The sequence below is a fragment of the Nannobrachium achirus genome, assembly GCF_963921795.1.
Source record: "Nannobrachium achirus genome assembly, chromosome: 1".
Taxonomy (NCBI): domain Eukaryota; kingdom Metazoa; phylum Chordata; class Actinopteri; order Myctophiformes; family Myctophidae; genus Nannobrachium; species Nannobrachium achirus.
In genome coordinates, this window is record NC_137810.1 from 82,707,905 (window position 1) to 82,727,697 (window position 19,793).

The 19,793-nt window shown below is 43.1% G+C and overlaps 1 protein-coding gene across 1 annotated transcript; it reads left to right on the forward strand.

Annotated features, from left to right (window-relative positions):
- Nucleotides 1–1,456: 1,456 nt before the first annotated feature.
- On the forward strand, nucleotides 1,457–18,682 carry LOC308290320 (protein NLRC3-like; the record flags this gene model as incomplete). Its single annotated transcript, XM_080732118.1, has 3 exons — nucleotides 1,457–1,648; nucleotides 3,650–3,872; nucleotides 16,926–18,682. 3 exons carry the CDS (start codon nucleotides 1,457–1,459, stop codon nucleotides 18,680–18,682), a joined length of 2,172 nt encoding a protein of 723 aa, XP_080588244.1.
- Nucleotides 18,683–19,793: the final 1,111 nt, after the last annotated feature.

Genomic DNA, 19,793 nt, shown 5'->3' on the forward strand with positions numbered 1-19,793 from the left:
ACCACACCTGGCTTGGTGGCCTGAGTGGTGTAGTATAGTGTGTTGACAGCAAGGCTTATGCAGGCCAACCTAACTCTGTCCCTGGCATGTGCGAGGTGCTTGTAGATCTGTGAGGTGCTTGTAGATCTGCTGTATTGGGTTTTTTAACTAGTTTGAAGTGTTGGTGCCGTGCTGTGACAGCTTGAAGCAGGGATGGCTCCCCACAAACCCAATTGTGATGAAAAATATTTATGAAATAAATAAATATATATATATATATATATATATATATATATATATATGTATATGTATATGTGTGTGTGTGTGTGTGTGTGTGTGTGTGTGTGTGTGTGTGTGTGTGTGTGTGTGTGTGTGTGTGTGTGTGAAAGACAACTGACTTTTATGTAAACCATACTATATGGACAGTTTGTTCTGCATGTCACTATGCTGGAAAGTGTCCTAATCGGGAGATAAGCCCTGGGGGTCCCTGGAGCTCCAGGGGTCCCTGGAGGGGTGGAGGTTGTGGATTGGCAGGCAAGGAGTGTGTGTGCAAAGTTTGGCATTGAGTAATATGCTGGCTGTGTACACATGTTCACAGCGGCATCAGTTCAGGAAAGGCTAAGGTATGGCAACATGACTGGTGTCTTGCAAGACACCAATCATGTTGCCATACCTTAGCAACAGGCACGATGAAAAGTACATTTAATTATTTCCCCCCTGTAGCCAAGGTATGGCAGCTGCCATAGCTTGCCATACCCAATTGACGCCCCTGCATGTTCACCTCCAGTAGGTTGGGAAAGTAGCCTGCCACCCTGTGGAAATAGGCTTGAACTGCAAGATAGGACCCTAAAACAAATAAAATGGAATAAAAAAGCATCCGTAAGACGGATGGGCGAACAAGTGGTGTCCATACGTAGATGGGGTCCCAGAGGACATGTAGAGCCCACCCCCTTATTTTTCACGCCCCCAGGGAACACACAGTGGGGTTTGGAAATTTGTCGTGTACACCAGCCCTAGGACCTCGGCTTCGTGAACCGATTTAACGATAGGGGTAATAATTTAATTAGTCATGTCATGTGACATGATTTTCTTTTGGCATTCACGTGCGATGGATTGTAAGACGGAAGTAAGTGAGTCTGCCCTCTTCCTACCTGAACCCACAGACATAAAAAGGTAGACGCCTCTTCCGGCTCTCTGGTACCCGTCTCGCCTTGGTGGGCATTTTTGATTGACAGGCTTCTGTGTGCGTAAGGTCGGTGGGCAGGTTTGAATGGAAAAGTCCCGGAAAAGACCCGTTGTGATTGGCCAGTAGTGTTTTTGAGTGGCAGCCTGCCCTCGACACTTCCTCTTTTGAGCCCACCAAGGCGAGACGGGTCGCTCCAATCAACTGCAGTGGGTGGACGAGGTATCTAGCTTTTTATATCTGTGGTGTGTACCTGTAGCGTGACTGATAGCTCAAACAAATTCAGCAGCAAACATGGATTTCCGTCCATTTCTGAAGCGTAAAACGCCAACACAGGAGCCGCAGCCGCCTGACGACGGCAGCCAACAGAAGCCGGTCCCGACCATAGCAGCAGATTCTGCCGAGATACCAGCGGCCCCAGCAGAGCCGCCAGGCCCGCAGCCGCTAGCAGCAGCCCCAGAACCAGCCTGGGGCCTGGGGCCATCAGTTAGAGTGGATGAGGCCCCAGAACCACCACCCAGCCCGGGGCCATCAGTTACAGTGGATGAGGCCCCAGAACGATGAGGCCCCAGAACCACCACCCAACCCGGGGCCATCAGTTAGAGTGGATGAGGCCCCAGAACCACCACCCAGCCCGGGGCCATCAGTTAGAGTGGATGAGGCCCCAGAACCACCACCCAGCCCGGGGCCATCAGTTAGAGTGGATGAGGCCCCAGAACCACCACCCAGCCCGGGACCATCAGTTAGAGTGGATGAGGCCCCAGAACCACCACCCAGCCCGGGGCCATCAGTTAGAGTGGATGAGGCCCCAGAACCACCACCCAGCCCGGGGCCATCAGTTAGAGTGGATGAGGCCCCAGAACCACCACCCAACCCGGGGCCATCAGTTAGAGTGGATGAGGCCCCAGAACCACCACCCAGCCCGGGGCCATCAGTTAGAGTGGATGAGGCCCCAGAACCACCACCCAGCCCGGGGCCATCAGTTAGAGTGGATGAGGCCCTAGAACCACCACCCAGCCGGGGGACATCAGTTAGAGTGGATGAGGCCCCAGAACCACCACCCAGCCCGGGGCCATCAGTTAGAGTGGATGAGGCCCCAGAACCACCACCCAGCTCGGGGCCATCAGTTAGAGTGGGCGAGGACGCGGGGCCTTCGGTGGATGATCTTGGGGAAAAACACAGGCAACCTGTATCTGAATTCCCCCAAAAAGTGATTGGAAAAAGCAAAAGATCTTTTTCCACCATTTATTACAATAAGCACCCATGGATGGAATATTCTATTGCAAAGGACGCCGTCTTTTGTTTTCCCTGCCGGCAGTTCCAGAGTGACAGCAGCGTCAAGGATTCATTTCGTAAGGATGGAGTGAGTGACTGGAGTAAGCTGGGCTCTAAACTGGACCAACACGCAATATCTGAAGGCCATAAGAACTGCATCATTAAATGGGACAACTTTAAAAAGAGTGCATCTACAGGCTCTATTGCAGCTAAACTATCAGATAGTCATAAAGCTACTGTTGAGAAGAACAGATCTTATTTGTGCAAAGTGGTTGATGTCTGTTGTCTGTTGTCTAAACTTGGATTGCCTTTCCGTGGACACAGGGAGGGGAAAGAGTCAGACTCACAGGGCAATTTTCTTCTCTTTTTTTTTGCAGCTGGTATTCTAAATATGATTCTGATTTTGAAAGCATGCAGTCAAATTATTTTAATTCTACAAGTCCAAAATTCCAGAATGAAATAATTGAAATATGTGCTAATTTGGTTTATGCAGACATTGCAAAAACTGTGCAGGATACGTTTTTTTTTTCTATTATGGTAGACGAGGCCAGGTCCTCCAAAACGGAACAGTTGTCGATTTGTTTAAGATATACAGAGAAGCTTGAAATCAAGGAGCGTTTTCTGTGTTTCCTTGACTGTTCAGCATCTCGTGATGCGGCTGGGATCGTGGACGCTATAAACACAGGACTGGAGATGGGTGGTCTCAAAAACATCCCAATTGTTGCACAGAGTTACGTTGGTGCCTCTGTAATGTCGGGGCACCTGTCAGGAGTACAGCAGCGCATCAAAGAGACCTATCCCTACGCAGCTTATATTCACTGCTTGGCACACAAACTAAATCTGGTGATTGTAGAGTGTTGCACTGTCAATCGCAGCGTGAAAACATTCTTGAACGTTAGTGATAAACTGTTCTCTGTATTTGCACAACCGTCAAATCACCATAAATGTATTGAAGTCCAGAAATCACTGTACATGGAAAAAAAGGAAATGGTACAGCCCAGTGAGACGAGATGGGCATGTAAGTGGAGGGCCGTGCATGCAGTTAAAACCCACTACTCTGCTATCACTGGGTGCCTAAAAGACATTAGTGATGAGGGAGGGAGATGGGCTGTTGATGCCACTGGCCTAAATGAACACATGACAAGAATGTCATTCATTGCATGTCTGGTTTTATCTGAGGATATACTGTGTGTGATCCACGTTACACACAAGGCCCTGCAGTCCAGCAACTCCACGCTCTGCCAGGCTGCAGAAAATCGAAAAGCTCACTTCAAATCTCTGAGGCAGGCAAACACTGACACGTGGAGCACGGTGTGGGAATCAGAGAAAAAGTTCAGCGAGGACAAGGTGAAAGACGTGGCGGCGGTGACTGTAACTGAGGAGGATGCTGAAGCAGCAGCAGCCCCTGCCCCTGGCCCAACTGCAGACCACTCCAGTGACTCCACCCCCCTCCTCCCCAGGGGCGTCACAAGGGGTAGGAAAGTGGGACTGAGTTACCGGGGCCCAAGGTGGAGGGGCCCTAGTAACTTTAGCTATTGAAAAATAGCAGATGTACAAGCTCACAACGCGGCACCGAGTGCCGCGCTGCGAGCTTGTAGATCTGTTATTTTTGAAAAGTTGTGAAATTTTTTGAAAATCTTTGAATATATGTATTTTTAAGCGAACATTTCGAACTCAAATTTTGCTTCTGGGGGTCCCTGGAACTAAATATTTTGAGATCGGGGTCCGTGGCCAAATACATATCATCTTGGGGGTCCTTGACATAGGTTTCTTGCACACATTTTCACGTTTTTTCAAAAATAGCAGATCTACAAGCTCACAGCGCGGCACTCGGTGCCGCGCTGTGAGCTTGTATATCTGCTATTTTTCAATAGTTAACATTCATGGGGGGCCCGCAGTGACACCTTGTACCCAGGGCCCAGAATTTGGTGTGACGCCCCTGCTCCTCCCTGTCGGGTTTCCTGATAACGTCTACTTTGGGCCAACGCCAAATGGATGATGAAAGTGAGACAGTCACAGAAGTGAGTCAGAGTGTGAACACCAACACCTTTATCTGCCCGTATTGGATTCTCTGATCGCCGAACTTGACAGACGGTTCACGGGGGAGTCAATAGAACTTGCACAGGCATGTGCAGCAGTGTTTAAATGTGACAAGAACGGAGTGGAACCTCTCCTAGAAAGATATGCACAGCCACTGAAAATCCATCCTGTCCTGCTTGGAGCAGAGATGGATCTGGTGAAAGCCTCGGCTGCCTCGTCAAGCACAACAGTTTCACTTGACCTTGACCATCTTAAAAAGACAGTTAAAAAGGACAGCTATCCCAATCTGTTCAAGATGCTACAGTTGGCACTGACTCTGCCAATTGGATCTGCTACCACAGAGAGGAGTTTCTCTGCCATGAGGAGGATTCCATGTTGGCTGCGCTCAACAACACTTGCCATTCTGAACATTGAGGATGACTTAACAGCAAAGTTGTCGCCTGAGAAGATTGTGGATGTATATGCAGGACGCAAGAACAGGCGTTTACTTCTACACTAGGTGAGACAATGATTCAATATGACTTACAGCCTGCTGTATACTGTTTACTGTACTGTGTGTGTGTGTGTGTGTGTGTGTGTGTGTGTGTGTGTGTGTGTGTGTGTGTGTGTGTGTGTGTGTGTGTGTGTGTGTGTGTGTGTGTGTGTGTGTGCATGTGTGTGCGTGCACGGCTGCGCATAATTTGGTTCACTCAGTGAGTACTGATATATATATAGGCTGTGCTTCAGAAAGTTGTGTGCTCATGTTAATAATACTGTATGTGTGGCTGTGTGCCTGCCAGATAGTGGTCTATAACTGTATGTGTATGTAGGCTGTGTGTCTGCCAGATAGTGGTCTATAACTGTGTTGGATCGCTGTATTATTGTATATGGAATAATGGTGGCAGAGTCTGGCACAGTAAATTGTATTTGTTTTATTTGTTACAGTAAACACCGTGGTCTGGATGAGCAGCCATATGTTGTTGTGAGATCTTTCTTTTCTATGCCTTGTGTTGTGTTCACCAATATCATTATGAATCCTATGATTAAGACCTGCAGTCATCGTTGGGCTGAGAGCTGTGGTGTGCTTCCAAATAACAGTTGACAATTGACATGTTGCTCAAGACTGCCCCCCCCCCCCCAGGGCAAATGGCAAAGTCCGCCTATGCATGTAGATCTGCTATTGTCCCAATAGAACCGTGTTATACAAAATGTAATGGTTCAGGGTGGGGGGTCCCCAGTTAAAATATGATTATTTTGGGGGCTGTGGCCTGAAAAGGTTGAGAACCATGCACTGGGCTATTAGTGTTCCTACAGTACAAAAGACAACACATGCATGGCGTTGTATTTGAGCTTGTTTTCATGCAGGGTGAATCCTGTCCTCACGCCAGTCAGCCAAATGATCTTCTATTGTGTGTTTAATCACTGACTACAGTCATAGCATAGGCACCAGGGCATAACGAAAAAGTCGACAAGTCGACTCAGTCGACTTCATTACACAAGTCGACTCCCACCAGAGAAAGTCAAAAGTCGAAGTTGAAAAAAAAAAAAAATACTTTCTATTGTGAAAATAGCAGATCTACATGTTCACAATACCTCGCGATGCGAGGCGTTGTGAGCATGTAGATCGTCTATTTTCACAATTTCTGCCTCTATATATTTGACAATTTGGACAATGTTTAATTTGTCATTTTAGAGGTATTAAAAAGTCCTTAAATTGGCACTTTAGAAATGTGAAGATACCCTCTATACACTTAAACCTTATGTTGGTTTGTTCACTGTTGAGTGAGAAAACAATGTTTCACATTAAGTTAATCATCTGGGGACCCCCCAAAATAATTGGGTCGTGTGTGATATGTGATGACGTCATCAAATGATAAAATCGACTTCAACTCAAGTTTTTACTGAGTCGAGTCGAATTGCAAAATTCAGAAGTTGTTAATGCCCTAGGTTACACTGACTACAGTCATAGCATAGGCTACTCATAACATAATAACTTGGGGGTGGAATGAGACATGCTGGGACTTGCCCAACTCGTTCCCTGACTGTTATGTGTTGGTTCCTCTGTGTAGAATAGATGACATGATATTAGGGGTGTAACGATACATTTTAATAGCGATTCGATACATATCACGATACATGGTTGACGATACGATACATGGACAATATTGGTTCATTCATGGCAATACGATACGATTCGATTTAATTATTTAAAATCGTTATAGTAACAATTTTTAGCAAAGAAATTAAATCTGTGTGAAAGGTGTGGATAGTGCAGCTTTTTAAGGGAAACATGTATTATAAATAAGTAAAGACAGTGATTATCTGCCAAATACAAGGACATTGTATATTGACAAACCTGCACCTTGACATGAACCCAGAGATTACAAACATTTATCGATAGCTACGTATATGGAAAGGAAAAGTAATTAAAACCCTCCTTTAAATGTTTTCTTCTTAAAAATAGGTAGGTAGGATCAATACAATCGATTCTTTGCACTGCCGATTCGATACGATACAAAATAAAACAATACGATTTGATTTTTGCTGTTTTCATTTCGATCTACTTCGATTTTTTTAGTTAGGATATTTCGATATATAATATACTATATTGTTACACCCCTACATGATATCATTTAACTGACTGTAGCCCTAGAGCTGTAGAGGCGGGTCAAAGTCACAGTATAAGGAAATGAAAGGCACAGCGTATCTCAGGGAGCCATTTTGAGACACGACAACAACTGTGAACTTGACAGTGAGGACAACATGTGAGGAAGACAAAACAAAACACAATAAGGACCAAAAGCTAACGTAAAGTAGGTGTTGTTGTTTTAATATTCACTACTAGAACCACTTGGTTCTCACAGGAACAGTTTATAGGCTACTTTATGCTTCTGGTTTCTACTAAAGCTACCACTCCCTGTTGTCTAGTCTGCCTGTCTGTACTTGTTCTCTGTGGTTAATCTGGTTATGAATCTTATGATTGATGTCACCAGCAAAATACTTATTTAGACACAGCAGAACATTATTACATAATTATGTTGATTATTTAACCCTATAAGTGACACGTGTATTTGGTATAATTATTTATGACCTTTTATGACGGTAAACCTGCTGCTTCAGAGTTGCACTCTGCAGTCTTTTCCCACTCGTTTTCATTTGAGTTAACAGTGTCATCCAGTCTAGATCCCGCCTACTGTATCCTGTTATTCTGTAGTGTAGACACACACACACACACACACACACACACACACACACACACACACACACACACACACACACACACACACACACACACACAGTGTTTCTGTTGCAGACCAGATGTGCAACATGCAGAGAGCAGGCTGCTGCTTGCTCCCTGCTTCTCTTGAATATAAACCACATGGTTGAGGGGAAGCTGTTTTAAGGATGTGGTTTGGTTTCCTTTTAGTCTCGCGTAGCCATGCAGACAACTATTCCACAACATTGTTGTGGAATAGTTCAGTAGAACAGCTCCCGAACGGCGAGTATCGAAAACGGGCATTAACGTTCAAAAGAATATATTTTAAAATGTCATTTCTGCTAAGCAGCAAGCTAAACATGCTTATATGATTTTTATTTATATAATGATAAATGTGTGTGATGTGAGACGGAAACGGAAGTGACGTGGGGGCTTCACTTCCGCTTCATCTTCGCACTCATCATTTCTTCCCCGGTCTGCCAGACGGGAAGCGCTCACTATCCCGACTATCCGCTGTTCCGACATGGTCGGCAGGTTAGTTACTTAGCGTCGGCAGGTTAGTTACTTAGCGTAAGGCAGGTTAGTTACTTAGCGTAAGGCAGGTTAGTTACTTAGCGTCGGCAGGTTAGTTACTGAGGTAAGGTTTACTGAGGTTAGGTTTAGGGTTGGGGGTAGAGTTAGGGTTAGTTTTAGTGTCGGAATACCGGCCCGTCGGAACACTGATGCGGACCCCTGCCAGACTGTATGCTGGGAGCATTTGACCAAATCGCGGAGGCAACCGTCTGGCCACGCGAGACTAGTTTCCTTTTGACTATTTAATGTTTGTGAATGTAGTAAGGTATTGTACAATTAACATATTTACAATCAAAACAATCCAATCAAGAAAAATAAATATTTTAATACAAAGGAATTGCTGAACTATCCGACATCTCAAAGCTGCCAGCAGTCCATGACTTGGTTTAGTGAATGATACATTATTTTAACCAGGGTAAAGTTAGTCTGGTGGTGCCAGCCTCACTGGGTGGGTCTGGTTTATTAACCAGGCTATGGTAAAGAATGTTAATCAATAGTATTATTAACATGCAGTGGTGGAGAAAGTAGCCTACTCACATGTTTTACTGAAGTAAATGTATCAATACTGCAATATAGAAATACTCTGTTACAAGTGAAAGTCCAGAATTCAAAATGTACTTGAGTAAAAGTACAAAAGTATTGGCATCAAAATGTACTTAAAGTACCAAAAGTAAAACGCACAACACGTTGTGATGTGACGCGTTGTGAGCTTGTAGATTGACTATTTTCAAATAGCCGTGCTATAAAATGAGGCTAAAGTGGTTTATGTATGTTTTATAATATTATAATTGATATCTGCTAAGTATCTAGTAATTAATGTTTTCAAATAAATGTAGTGGAGTAAAAGTAGAATATTTGGATCTGAGATGTAGTGGAGTAGAAGTAAAAGTATTGGAAATTGGAAATACTCAAGTACAATTTCACTTAAGTACAGTACTTAAGTAAATGTACTTAAATACAGTACCTAAGTAAATGTACTTAGATGTAGGCTACTTAATTACTTTACACCACTGTTAACATGATATTCAAAGGTCTCCCTGTTCTTCTATTGTGATATTTCAATTCTGTGGTGCAGTAGGACACCTGTTGGTTGACAAGAGCTACTGCATGCATCTGCATCTACTGTAGTCTCATCATTATGATGGTGATATTGTTGTTCATCTACTGTAGTCTCATCATTATGATGGTGATATTGTTGTTCATCTACTGTAGTCTCATCATTATGATGGTGATATTGTTGTTCATCTACTGTAGTCTCATCATTATGATTGTGATATTGTTGTTCATCTACTGTAGTCTCATCATTATGATGGTGATATTGTTGTTCATCTACTGTAGTCTCATCATTATGATTGTGATATTGTTGTTCATCTACTGTAGTCTCATCATTATGATGGTGATATTGTTGTTCATCTACTGTAGTCTCATCATTATGATGGTGATATTGTTGTTCATCTACTGTAGTCTCATCATTATGATGGTGATATTGTTGTTCATCTACTGTAGTCTCAGCATTATGATGGTGATATTGTTGTTCATCTACTGTAGTCTCATCATTATGATGGTGATATTGTTGTTCATCTACTGTAGTCTCATCATTATGATGGTGATATTGTTGTTCATCTACTGTAGTTTCATCATTATGATGGTGATATTGTTGTTCATCTACTGTAGTCTCAGCATTATGATGGTGATATTGTTGCCTCATAGCAGCTCACAGTTAATATTTCAACGTATCATCCTATGTCTGTGGCATATTGATAATACAGAATGAGATTGAACATATTACTGACACGTTCTAGAAATGTGTTGTCTGTGTGAGTGTGAGTGTGTGTGTGTGTGTGTGTGTGTGTGTGTGTGTGTGTGTGTGTGTGTGTGTGTGTGTGTGTGTGTGTGTGTGTGTGTGTGTGTGTGTGTATGTGCAGAGCATTAATCTGTCTATAAAAAGTGCCCTCTCCAGGCCATGAATGCAGTTTTTACTATGGTGAAAGAAATGCAAATGCCCCTCTTTCCATGCATACCTGAAGGCAGCATCTTTCCATGCATACCTGAAGGCAGCATTTAAGAGAACTGCCTTGTCCAAACTCTGCTGAACTTGAATGCAGCATCTTATGTTGAACAAATTGCCCTCTCTGTGTAGAAATCCATGCCGTTACGCCACATCTCTTGTATTGTCTTGATTATGCTTAGTTCAGTGTGGTATCAAGCACCGAAAATAGCTGACACGTCGCAGTGCGTGCGTGTGTGTGTGTGTGTGTGTGTGTGTGTGTGTGTGTGTTTTGTACATTCATTCATTAATCATTTCCTATTTTCTGCTAATCTTGACAGGTTAAATAAAGAGCAAAGATGAGTGAGTGTGTGGAGAGAGAGGAGGAGGAGGGAAGAGACAAACATCTCATCCACAGAGCAGAGTCTCCAACAGCCAGCTGTGGGTCTAAAGATGAACCTGGACCTCCACGCTTAAAGTAAGACAATCCTCCTGTGCCATATACACACAATGGCAGTGGTGTAAAGTAACTAAGTACACTTTTGAGGTATTTATACTAGGGCTGGGACTTTAACTGATTAATTGCGATTAATTAATGACAGAACATTAACGCGATTAAAAAAATTACTTATTTTAATCGCACTTAGTTTTTGCACCACAGAACCTTCAGTTTCGGGCAAACCGATCATAGCGATGCACCAACCAAGAAGAGACAACAAACGCAAAGGGAGAAGTAGCCGATCAGAGCGCTTTGCTTTGCCCAGTGGATGCGAAATTTAGATTAAAAAAACTCACTTGTTGATTCACTCGTACAACAAAATGTGTTTTACTAAAAAAAAAGCTTCTCAGGTCAAATATTTATATGCGATTAAACATGCGATTAATTTCGATTAATTAATTACAAAGCCTCTGATTAATTCGATTATTTTTCTAATCGAGTCCCAGCCCTAATTTATACTTTATGGGTACATCCAATTTGCAGTACTTTTACTTCTACTCCACTACAATTATATGACAACTTTAATTATGGCTTTTTAAGAAAGTCCAAAGCAAAGCCCATTGCCTCCAAAGCATGCTAACATGTCTTTTACGTTTCTTGACTCAGTCACATTGTTGGAAGTGGAGGACATAATTATGGTCAAGAGATGGGGACAGGGGAATTGGGAGGAGAGGGATCTATGTGTTCATTCACATGATCATTGTATGAATATTGTTGTGATTCCAGAAGTGTTGACCACAGAGCAGAGTCTCCAACACCCAGCTGTGTGTCTATGAAGAGTGACTGGTCTATGAGAAATCCTCCTCACTTCAGTGAACCTGGACCTCCACACACACAGTATGTCAATCCTCCTATTATACAATATACAATATACACAACATCATAACACAACACAGAGTCTAATAACAGTATCCTCCCCTTTCAAGCTTTATTCATAGCAGTGGTTCTCAACCTTTATAGGCCTTGACCCCCACAATAATCATATTTCAAACAGGGACCCCCACACCCTGACTTGGAATGTAGTAGTTGAGGCATTCAATTTAGTTTCACTCCGTTCCATAGATAAATAGTGAACATAGATCAAGATCTACAAGCTCACAACGCCTTGAGATGTGAGGTGTTGTGAGCTTGTAGATCGGCTATTTTCAAATGTACTTTCTTGTTGTACAATTTACTGTGAGTGAAAGAATTGAGTGGGCCAACAAATGATCATGAACACATTGACTTCACAATGATAATTGTATGAATATTGTTGTGATTCCAGAAGTGTTGACCACAGAGCAGAATCTCCAACACCCAGCTGTGTGTCTATGAAGAGTGACTGGTCTATGGGAAATCCTCCTCACTTCAGTGAACCTGGACCTCCACACACACAGTATGTCAATCCTCCTATTATACAATACACACTATAACACTATACAATATACTAGGGATGACCAAATGGAGAATTTTTCTTAACCGATAACCGTAAGGCCCTATCGGTTAATTAACCGTTAACCGTTAAGGACATGTGTTAAAAAATAAGCTATTTTAGAGATTTAAAAAAGGAAAATACACAATACTGTTTTTCCCCATAATAAAGTGCCATATTTACACACTAAAAACAATAAAACTAGGAGAAACAAGAATACAAATGTTTCCTTAAAGAAATGTGTTTTTGCAAAGAAACAATGGGATTGAAATAAAAAGTCTAATGTGATGTGGCTGTGCCAGGCACGTGCACACATAGACAAAAGGGGGCTTGAGCCCCTGCCCTTTTATCCAAGTGCCCTCTTCAGACCATGAATGCATTTCTTTTTTACTATGGTAAAATAAATGCAAATTTCCCCTTTCCATACGATAACTGAAGGCTGCATTCAAGAGAATTGTCCACCTTACTTTTTTATAGTTTGATTAAAGGGTTCTTCTTTTTTTCAACTTTTTCAACTTTTTTTGGATTTTTTTAGGAAAAAGGTTACTTAAATTGTCACTGTCATTTGGCGACCCCCCAAAAATCATATGGGGACCCTCCTGGGGGTCCCGACCCACAGGTTGAGAACCACTAATCTATAGAATTCAAGGTACTATGTGTGCTGTTTGTGAAAGAATTGTCCAATTCACAATGTGTTCAATATACAGACTGACTGTGTGTTACTTTGTTTTATGATTTTATTTCATTCATGTTGACATTCATTCAGTAATCATTGTGTCGTGTTCCTTTGTTTACATGAAGTTCAACTATACAACAATGTACAGGAGATAAACCCTGAGATGTTGTGCTATGTTATTGTTCTGTAATGGGACAACAAATGATCATGAACACATTGACTTCACGATCATTGTATGAATATTGTTGTGATTCCAGAAGTGTTGACCACAGAGCAGAGTCTCCAACACCCAGCTGTGTGTCTATGAAGAGTGACCGCTCTAAACATCATCCTCCAGAATTCAGTGAACCTGGACCTCCACACACAAGGTAAGATCACCTACGTATATCTGTGAAGTTCAACTGGAAAGTGTTTGGTTACAGATATGGACTGTAAGAAAATACCAAATACACACATTATAGTGAAACACTGATCTTCTGTGGAACAACACAAACAATGTCTTGTATCTGCTCACAGATGTGGACAGTAGGGATAGGATGATATGCGATGTTATCGTTTATCGTGATAAAAAAGATTTAATTCATTGTGATATCGTCCTCCGTCATTCACTGGAATCAATTCACCTTTAATTTACTGAGCTGCATATCCGGTACCATTTAAACCCGATATAATTGGTAAAAGACTTATACTATATGTACTTGATACAGTCTTTTTTTCACTTTTTTACTTTTTTTACATAAACGATTTGTCGACGAGTCGGAATAACCCCCGCGACTCGAGTCCACTTGATAAATCCTGAGTCGAGGACAGCTCTATTTGAAACAGGGACCCCCACACCCTGACTTGGAATGTAGTAGTTGAGGCATTCAATTTAGTTTCACTCCGTTCCATAGATAGAGTGAACATAGAAGATCTACAAGCTCATAACGCCTTGAGATGTGAGGTGCTGTGAGCTTGTAGATCGGCTATTTTCAATGTACGTTTTGTTGTACAATTTACAGTCAGTGAAAGAATTGAGATGTTGTGCTATGTTATTGTTCTGTAATGGGCCAACAAATGATCATGATCACATTGACTTCGTAAGGGATAACATCTCTCTCAGCAGTCATTATAGAGTGATAGGAGCCTGACAGGTTGATATGCCACCGACGCGAAGCGGAGGTGGCATATCAACCTGCTGAGCGAGATGTTATCCCGCTTATTACCCGGCTGCTAAATAAAATGAATAATTTGACTCAAAACTAAAAACAAAACAAAGTATTTCCTTGTTTACAGACGGCTGGAAGTGTCCCCCCCCAGCGTAACACGGTCGCCTTGGAAAACAAAGAAGTGCTGGTCAAATGGAATCCATTTTCTGTTACTGCGTTGTCTATTTCTCGCCTAAAATGTTTTTAAAGACATTCTTCAGAGCAATGTTTAGTTGTAAATGACGCTGTGTGTTTGTTTACATGGTAGACATGTTGGATACGGCACTAAATTCACACAGCGCAGCCTGAATGCAGCAGCTGCTCTGAGCCGTTGATTAGGCAGCGGTGAATTATAGAGTGGAGCGGTCATTATACGCTCATAATTCACCGCTGATTTCAGCGCTCGACCAATCAGAATCAAGCATCCAAACAAGCCGGGTAATTAACAATGATAATTGTATGAATATTGTTGTGATTCCAGAAGTGTTGACCACAGAGCAGAGTCTCCAACACCCAGCTGTATGTCTATGAAGAGTGACCGCTCTAAACATCCTCCTCCAGACTTCAGTGAACCTGGACCTCCACACACAAGGTAAGATCACCTACGTATATCTGTGAAGTTCAACTGGAAAGTGTTTGGTTACAGATATGGACTGTAAGAAAATACCAAATACACAAATTATAGTGAAACACTGATCTCTGTGAACTTCAACTGGAACAACACAAACAAAATCGTGTAACTGCCAGGGCTGTAACCGAACGTTTGTAGGTTCAAACCTCCGTTCATTATGTTGGCAATCAAAGTTCTAAATTAATTGGTTCATTTTTTTAATTTATTTTTTATGAAAAGTACATTATCAGAACATTAGGCCTATTCAGAATATCACAGTAGTAGAGAAAGCCAAATAGGTTACCAGTAAACACTAACGGTTAATTGTGACTGTTAATAAGTAGTTTTAAAATCCGCCAGAACAGCTTGGAGCGATCGAGGACAGTCCTCCGCTCCAATTCCGCTCCTGTTGGCAGGGGTGTCGCACCAAATTCTGGGCCCTGGGTACAAGGATTCACTGCGGGACCCCCATGAATGTTCTTCATAGGGGGATGGGGTTTAACCCATTTAGACTGGGAACGCATTATTACACGTTATTTTGTGCTTTAACTATTGAAAAATAGCAGATATACAAGCTCACAGCGCGGCACAGAGTGCCTTATTGGGCCCTAGTAACTCAGTCCAACCCCCCCCCCCCCCCCCCCCCCCCCCACCACCATTTAATACCCAAAGGGTATTAAATGTAGAATATCAAATAATGTAATGTTAAAATATGTTTTCACATAGGATCAAAGGTTTTATGGTCATGATTCACTGCAATCCTGGATGGCTTGGTTCTAGGCTTAACATAATTGTTTTGTCATAGTTTTGTAAAAGTCTAAGGGGAAAATGAATGGGAGATTTTTTAGAGGGATCAGTAAACCACCTCCGCTGCGATGCTCTATAGGAGTGTATTCACTTTTTTACTAATTTACAAATGTACACATTGTATTAATTTACAGAGCAAATAAGAATCATGAATAATTCCAACCCCAAGCAGTATAAGAAATATCCTTCTATCCACCAGGAATATAATCATAATGAATAATATAAATAAATATCCTTCTATCCTCCATGAATATAATCATAATAAATAATATAAATAAATATCCTTCTATCCAGCAGGACTATAATCATAATAAATAATATAAATACATATCCTTCTATCCACCAGGACTATAGTCCTAATACATCATTCTTCTCCTCCACAGGAAGAGGAAGAGGGTGTGTGTTGTGACAGAGCAGGCGTCCAGGTGTTCAGTGTGTGAGGAGGTTCTGACAGATCCAGTCTCTAGCAGCTGTGGACACTGGTTCTGCAGACAGTGCATCACCTCATACTGGGAGCAGTCTGCTCCAACAGGACACCATGACTGTCCCCAGTGTGGAAAGATCTTCAGGACCAGACGTAGACTGAAGACACCCAGTCACACCAGCAGTGGACACAGTAAGACTGGACACAATTTACACTAATTAACATTCACTGTTAATTACTTTAATATTTAGATGGTAGAAGACATTTTCAAATAGTGTAGCTAAAGACAAAAATATCACACACTATTATTTTCCTGCCATTTATTTTCTTATTGCGACCGTCAGGTAGCAGTTACTATCAAAACCTCCACCGGCTGTCAGTCAGTCAGTCAGTCTGTCTGTCTGTCCCTCCGTCACGTCACACGTCACACTTTCCCCCGCCTCATATCTCCGCCACCGTTGCCCCGATCCATGCCAAACTTTGCACACACACTCCTTAGCTGCCAAACCACAACCCCTCATTTCTCACATGGCCTTCTTCTAGCACCACCATGAGGCCGATTCTTGCAGACACATTTTTGGACACTGCTGCTACAGATTTTCCCTAAAATCACGCAAACTGGTACACATTATCTCCACAGTCATGTCATCAAAATGCATCTGTCCCATCTAGCGCCACCATCTGGCCGATCTTTGAAAAACACATTTTTAGACACAGCGCCTACAGATTTTGCCCTAAAATCACGCAAAGCGGTACACAGTATCTCTAAAGTCATGTCATCAATATGGATCTGTCCCATTTCCCATATTCTCTCCTGATTGCCTAACTAGTTTGTTTATGCGTCCTGGCGGTCGCTTATCTCCCGATTTAGGGAGTCTTACTGGTTCTATTTGTATTAAATTATTTTTCTAACAGAGGACATGTAACACTAATGTATGTACACATCTGTAAGAATGTAAAGTTATGAATGAAGCTGAATGTTTAAAATGTCTTCATTGTCTTCTCATAGCAGGTGTCAGTGTGCAGGAGGATTTAAAGGTTTATAAGATCACTTTGAACAGTCTGGATCGTGTGACAGACGTCACTGAAGTGCCCTCCCTCAGCAGCATCTTCACAGCGCTCTACATCACAGTGGGAGAGAGTGAAGGGGTTAATAACCAACATGAGGTCTACCAGCTTGAGACGCTCTCCAAGAAGAACACCCTCCATGACCAACCAATCAACTGCTGTGACATCTTTAAGCCCCTCCTCCTTGGCAGAGAGACACCAATCAGAAGAGTTCTGACCAAGGGAGTCGCTGGCATTGGAAAAACCTTCTCTGTGCGTAAGGTCGCTCTGGACTGGGCAAAGGGTTTGGAAAATCAAGATGTCATTCTCCTGGTTCCCTTCTCATTCCGGGAGCTGAACTTGGTCAGAGATGAGCAGCACAGTCTTCTCTCACTGATCCATGTTTTCCATCCAACGTTGAAGAAGGTCACAGCAGAGCAGCTCGCTGTCTGGAAGGTTGGCTTCATCTTTGATGGTTTGGATGAAAGCAGGTTGTACTTCAACTTCAACAATGACATCATCTCTGATGTCACAGTGACATCATCAGTGGACGGGCTGTTGACAAACCTCATCGAGGGGAATCTGCTCCCATTGGCTCTCATCTGGATAACCACCAGACCTGCAGCAGCCAATCAGATCCCTCCTGCATATGTTGACCTGGTGACAGAAGTACGAGGGTTCACAGATCCCCAGAAGGAGGAATATTTCAGGAAGAGATTCAGTGATGAGGAGCTGGCCAGCAGAATCATCTCACACATGAAGACGTCAAAGAGCCTCCACATCATGTGTCACATCCCAGTCTTCTGTTGGATCAGCGCTACCGTTCTGGAGGACATGGTGAAGACAGACGAGACAGGACAGCTGCCCACGACCCTGACTGCCATGTGCTGCCACTTCCTGTTGGTCCAGACAAAGAGGAAGGAGCTGAAGTATGATGAGCCTCATGAGGGGGAAAGAAGAAACAAGAAAAGAAACAGAAAAGAGAGAGAGAATCAACATCAGATCATGGAGAAGGACAGGGAGGTTCTTCTGAAGCTGGGCAGGCTGGCGTTTGAACATCTGGAGAAAGGCAGCATCATGTTCTACCAAGAAGACCTGGAAGAGTGTGGTCTGGATGTGAAAGACGCCTCGCTGTACTCAGGAGTGTGCACAGAGATCTTCAAAAGAGAGGGCGTGCTCTTCCAGAGAGCAGTCTACTGCTTTGTTCATCTGATCATCCAGGAGTTTCTGGCTGCAGTCTACCTGTTCCACTGTTTCACACAGAAGAACATGGAGGTCCTGAAGACATTCCTGGGAGACGGTGTCAGTTCTTTGGAGGACTTCCTGGACGAAGCCAACCTTAAAGCCATAGAGAGTAAGAATGGTCACCTGGACCTGTTTCTCCGCTTCCTTCATGGTCTCTCACTGCCGTCCAACCAGAGTCTGTTAGGAGGTCTACTGGTTCAGACACAGTACAGTCCAGAGAGCATCCAGAGAGCCATCAACAAACTGAAGAAGATGGATTATTATGGTGCCTCTCCTGACAGATGTATCAACATCTTCCACTGTTTGATGGAGATGAACGACCACTCAGTGCATCAGGAGATCCAACAGTACCTGAAGTCAGGGGACAGATCAAAGACAACACTGTCTCCAACCCAGTGTTCAGCTCTGGCCCACATGCTGCAGATGTCAGAGGATGTTCTGGAGGAGTTGGACCTGGACAAATACAACACATCAGAGCAGGGCCGACACAGACTCATCCCAGCTGTGAGGAACAGCAGAAAGGCTCGGTTAGTAGTCATGTGAATAGAAAACTTAGAACAGAAACAATGCACTGTACCTTCACAACACTACAATATAACTAAACATGATAGTTAAATCAACAGTGATACGCACGCACGCACGCACGCACGCATGTACGTACGCACGCACGTACGCATGTACGCACGCGCACTCGCACACGCACACGCACACACACACACACACACACACACACACACATACACACATACACACACACACGCGGGCTGGGTAGAATATTGGGTAGAGAGTGCTAGAATAAATTCAACGTTTCATTGATACAAACTGTGTGTGTGTGTGTGTGTGTGTGTGTGTGTGTGTGTGTGTGTGTGTGTGTGTGTGTGTGTGTGTGTGTGTGTGTGTGTGCATGCAAGCGTGTGTGTGCGTGTGTAGCACAAATAAAATATTTTCTTTCGGCCCAGAACCTAGAGAAAGTAATCCATGCCCCTGTCTCGTCAAGGCTGGATTACTGCAACTCCCTTTACATAGGGGTTGCAAACTCCACCCTCTCCCGCCTTCAGCTGGTACAGAATGCTACTGACTGACTGGCACCTCTGGCCAGAGGCTTCTCAAAGTTACAACGGCCAATCTAAGGCTAAAGGGTGACAGAGCTTTTTCTGTGGCTGGCCCAGCTCTCTGGAACAGCCTTCCATCCCACTTAAAACACACCTCTTCACCCTAGCATTTGAGCCCTAGACCCCTCCCTCCCTGTGCCTTTTATCTGTCATTGTTTTATATCTTAAATGTTTTGTTTTTATAGCTGTACTTACAAGGTTTTAAATGTTTACAAATGTTTCTATTGTTTTTGCTTTGTATTGTTTTTGTTTTTACTGCGTTCTCATGATGTACAGCACTTTGGTCAACCTGGTTGTTTTAAATCTGCTTTATAAATATATAAATAAATGGACTTGACGTGTGTGTGTGTGTGTGTGTGTGTGTGTGTGTGTGTGTGTGTGTGTGTGTGTGTGTGTGTGTGTGTGTGTGTGTGTGTGTGTGTCTGATTGACCACCTCTAATTACAGACTTGTTGGCTTTGGTGCTCGCCTCCTGAAGGAACACATGGAAGTTGTGTCTTCAGCTCTCAGTTCTAATCCATCCCATCTGAGACACCTGGACTT